We start from the raw sequence: 4,202 nt of genomic DNA, 5'->3' as shown, positions 1-4,202 counted from the left end.
TGGTGCCCAGCAGATAAGCCCATCACTGACCCTCCAGTGCAGGGAGGTGTTATCCCAGCAGTCCCCCCAGCTGGCATCTGTGCCTGGCTGGTTGTGCTGTGCCCCTCTCCACCCGCCTGCTGCTTCCCTCGGCAGGTTCCTCTGTGGCACTGTCAATGACTTTGTGGCTGAAGTCGGCCGGGCTTACAAGAGGGCAACGGAGAACAAGCAGGAGGCCGAGATGATGGCACGAAAGGTGGGTTGCAGGGGAGCTGGAGGGCTGGGGTGTGCTGGGTGGCACAGCACCCAGGCAGTGGAGGGGCTGGCGGGGTCTGCTCCGGTGGTCCGTGCCCTTGCTGTGGATGCATCGGGGTGTGCTGTGCTTGGGGTGCCCAGGCACTTGGGATGTCCTGGCAAGCATGGGGTACCCAGGCACTTGGGGTGCTCAGGCAAGCATGGGGTGTCTAGGCACACGGGGTTCCTAGTCAAGCATGGAGTGCCTAGGCAAAGATGGAGTGCCCTCGTGCTCCAGATGCTCAGGCACTACAGGTGCCCAGGCAAGCGTGGGGTGACCAGGGAAGCACCCACCACTGGTGGTGGGCAGCGGCTTGTGCCAGGGTGCTGAGCATGGTGGGCGGCCTGCAGTGCGCCATGCTGAACGAGAAGCTGGACTCACTGGTGCGGGAGCTGAACGAGGAGGCTCAGGCCATCGTGGTCCCTGAGGGAATGGCGCAGGCCACCCCTGCCGACATCAAGGACCAGGAGAAAGGTGGCAGCTTCAACCCCAGCCCTGTGCCTCGCATCTTCAAATCCAAGGAGCAGCTCATGCTGCGGGCGAACAGCCTGAAGAAAGCCCTGCGGCAAATCATTGAGCAGGCAGAGAAAGGTGAGGGGGTGGTGGGGGCTGGCAGCTCGCGTGGCACTGCAGCAGCCTGGCACGGGCTGCAGAGCCACTGCAGCTTGGTGCTGGACCCGTGCCTTGGTTTCCTCATCTGAATCCTTGGGGTGGCAGCAGTGCTGTGCAGTCCAAGGGCATCAGCCCTTCTCTGATGCTTGGTGTGGCTGAGGGAGGTCCCCAATGTGAGGCAGAGGTGCCACCCTGAGCCCTGCCTGGCATGAGCCCCCAAGGCTGACCCCGGGACAGGGGAGGGCAGGGCCATGGTGCTGCCCAGGACTTGCTGTCATGCCCCTCTTTGCATCCAGCTGTGGATGAGCAGAACAAGCAGACCCAAGCCTACCGGGGCAGCGCGGGCCCCAGCAGGAAGGACAGCTCAGAGGAACTCAGCAAGGAGGAGGAGAGGCTCAGTAAGATGCCAATAGGGCATGTGGCTTTTTCGGGGGGCATGGGGGTGAGCCGTGGGATGGGCTTAGGGTAAGAGCCAGTTCAGCAGCTGCCTCCTCTCCCTGGCCAGGCTCCCGGCGGGAGACGGTGACCTCCGCATCTTCCTCCATCATCCTGGACCGGCCGGACACCTTTGGCAGCTTGCAGTTCCCCGAAGACCCCAGCACCCTGTGAGTCTGGGGTCCTGCCTGCCCCGGGGCCCCTGGCCCACCCTTGCTGCCCATCATGGAGTGGGAGCAGAGCTGGAACCACACTGCCTCTTGGAGATGCCTGCTGGGGCATCCTATGCCCACCGGTGTGGCATCCCTGGTGCCCAGCCCTCCCTGGCCCTGTGGTGCCTGTGCCAGGGAAGCCTGCATGTGCCTGGTGCAGGATCTCTTGCTGCCAGTCCTTGGCCAGCATTGTGCTCATGCTGGGAGCTCAGGGCTCCCCCCTGTCCAGTGCAGGCAGGTCCTGGGTGCGCCATGGTGTCCCACCATGGGGACTGAGGGGGGTCCAGCCATCCCTGCTGCCTTGGGTCAGGATTCCCAGTGCCAACCCCTCTGGGAGCTCACACCACAGCTCCAGCGGGTTTTATACCCCATCCCCTGGTGCCAGCCCAGCAGCTACCCATGTGCAGCTGCCTCCCAACTCGCCCGCCCTGTCTGCCACTTTCAGCCACTTCTCGGAGAAATGCGTCATGAATAACTACTTCGGCATCGGCCTGGATGCAAAGATCTCCCTGGAGTTCAACAATAAACGGGATGAACACCCCAAGAAGTGCAGGTTGGCTGACCCCCCCCCTGCAGATTCCCCTGGGAAAAACATGTAACACCCCTCCCCCCCAGCTCTCCAATGCTGGCACCAGGAGGGACCGTCAGGATGCCGGGAGCCATGGGGTTGGCTTGGGGCTGCTGTGCCTGCCTGGGGACCCCTTGCTGCGGCAGGTTTTCCACCTGCACCCAGTGCTGCAGCGCTGGGGTGAGCACCCCTGGGTGGGTGGCAGATTGCAAACACCCCCAGGAAGGGGGAGGGCTGCTGCGAGGCTCTGGCTTCTGATGCCCCCTGCGTGTGTGAAAGGGCATAGGAGGGCTTGGTGGGATTTACCCACTCTGCACCTGGATAGAGGAGACATTGCCATGCCAGCATGGAAGGGTGCATGTCTGGGTGCCACATGCTGCAGCCTGCATCTACCAGGAGTTAGTGGGCAGCCCCCCTGCTCTGGGAGTGGGGAAAGTGAGGCAGGCACAGGGCCAGCGGTCCAGGCCGGCTGTTCAGCCCAGTGCCCCAGGGTGGACACAGAGCCTGCGACAGGCAGGGGGGAGCCCACAGGCCCTCTCACCCAGCCCACTTTGCCCTGCAGCAGCCGCACCAAGAACATGATGTGGTATGGGGTGCTGGGCACGAAGGAGCTCTTGCAGCGTACCTACAAGAACCTGGAGCAGCGGGTGCAGCTGGAGGTACGGGGCTGGGAGGAACAGGGATGGGGTGGGGGGAGCAGCGGCGCAGTGGCCCCCCACGCTCAGCCCTCTCTTGCAGTGTGATGGGGTGCCCATCTCGCTGCCCAGCCTGCAGGGCATCGCTGTCCTCAACATCCCCAGCTACGCCGGGGGCATCAACTTCTGGGGAGGCACCAAGGAAGACAATGTGAGTGCCACCACCGTGGGGTGGGAAGGGGGGCATGACGTCCTTCCCACAGTCCCAGGGAACCTGGGAGCCCTCGGGCAGGGGTCTAGGGTGTGCCTGATTTGGGCACACACGGGGGGGGGAAAAGCTAGGTCCCAAAACGAGCCTGGTCTTACTTGTACTGGTCCTCTACAGAACTTTGGGGCTCCATCCTTTGATGACAAGAAGCTGGAGGTGGTGGCTGTCTTCGGCAGCATCCAGATGGCCGTGTCACGGGTCATCAACCTCCAGCACCATCGCATCGCGCAGGTACGGGGCAAGGGACCCTGCGGGACCCTGCATGGTGCTGGAAAGCTTTTGGGGCACCAGCAGAGCCTGGGGCGATGCAGCTCAGCCAGGCTCCTGGCTGGCACTGGCATGGTGCTGGGAGGCTTTTCAGCCCTGGCACAGCAGCTGAAGCCAGTAGTGCAGTGCCAGCTGTGATGCCAACTCCAGGCTGTCCACCCCACAGTGCCGCGTGGTGAAGATCACCATCCGGGGGGATGAGGGCGTTCCTGTGCAGGTGGACGGAGAAGCCTGGATCCAGCCGCCCGGCATCATCAAGATCCAGCACAAGAACCGAGCCCAGATGCTGACAAGGGACCGGGTGAGCTTGGGGGTTGCACAGCTCGTGCAGCGGGGCTGTGCTGGGGCATGGGGAGGTGTGACAGGCTGAGGGGGCCATCTCCGTCCCCGCAGGCATTTGAAAGCACCCTCAAGTCCTGGGAGGACAAGCAGAAGGGGGAGAGCTACCGAGCAGCCACCCGGCCGCGGCTCAGCTCCCAGCAGTCCATGGAGTACCTGACTGAGGAGGAGAGCAGCCTCTTGCAGCAGGTCTCGCAGGTTGCTGAGACTCTCATTGCCAGGTCAGGCTGCGGGATGGGGGATGTGGTGGGCACGAGGGGGTAGGGCGGGGGGAGCTTTGCTGTGGCCACCCAGAGCTACAGGGGTCTCCTAGTCCTGTGCTGCCTCTCGAGGCCAGGGGAGCCCCGGCAGCTCCAGCCCCTCTCGCCCACAGGATCCATGAGGCAGCCAAGGCTCACAAAGCTGTGGAGCAGGAGCTGGCACACGCTGTCAACACCAGCTCCCTGGCGCTGAGTGAAGCCCTCTCTAACAAAGCCACTGGCACCTCGGAGGTGAGCTAGGGCTGGGGGTGCAAGGCAACCTTCACCTAGCTGCCCTGAAGCCCGCTGCTCAAGGGGGTCACCCCTCCATGTCCCCCAGTTTCTCAGCAGGA

General features: G+C 63.6%; 1 protein-coding gene across 1 annotated transcript in view; it reads left to right on the top strand.

The window, feature by feature from the left end:
- DGKK (diacylglycerol kinase, kappa) overlaps positions 1-4,202 on the top strand; it is a 22,035-nt gene that overhangs the window by 16,161 nt on the left and 1,672 nt on the right. The window contains 11 exon segments of the mRNA XM_009332008.1: positions 136-235; positions 625-865; positions 1,183-1,284; positions 1,392-1,491; positions 1,979-2,086; positions 2,664-2,760; positions 2,840-2,947; positions 3,122-3,235; positions 3,438-3,596; positions 3,599-3,831; positions 3,984-4,101. Of these exon segments, the coding sequence (XP_009330283.1) occupies positions 136-235; positions 625-865; positions 1,183-1,284; positions 1,392-1,491; positions 1,979-2,086; positions 2,664-2,760; positions 2,840-2,947; positions 3,122-3,235; positions 3,438-3,596; positions 3,599-3,831; positions 3,984-4,101 (1,480 nt within the window).

The sequence above is a fragment of the Pygoscelis adeliae genome, unplaced genomic scaffold (genome assembly GCF_000699105.1).
Source record: "Pygoscelis adeliae isolate BGI_AS28 unplaced genomic scaffold, ASM69910v1 Scaffold339, whole genome shotgun sequence".
Classification (NCBI taxonomy): Eukaryota; Metazoa; Chordata; class Aves; order Sphenisciformes; family Spheniscidae; genus Pygoscelis; species Pygoscelis adeliae.
Note: the sequence above shows the minus strand (reverse complement) of the source record. Positions and strands in the feature narration are given on the sequence as shown.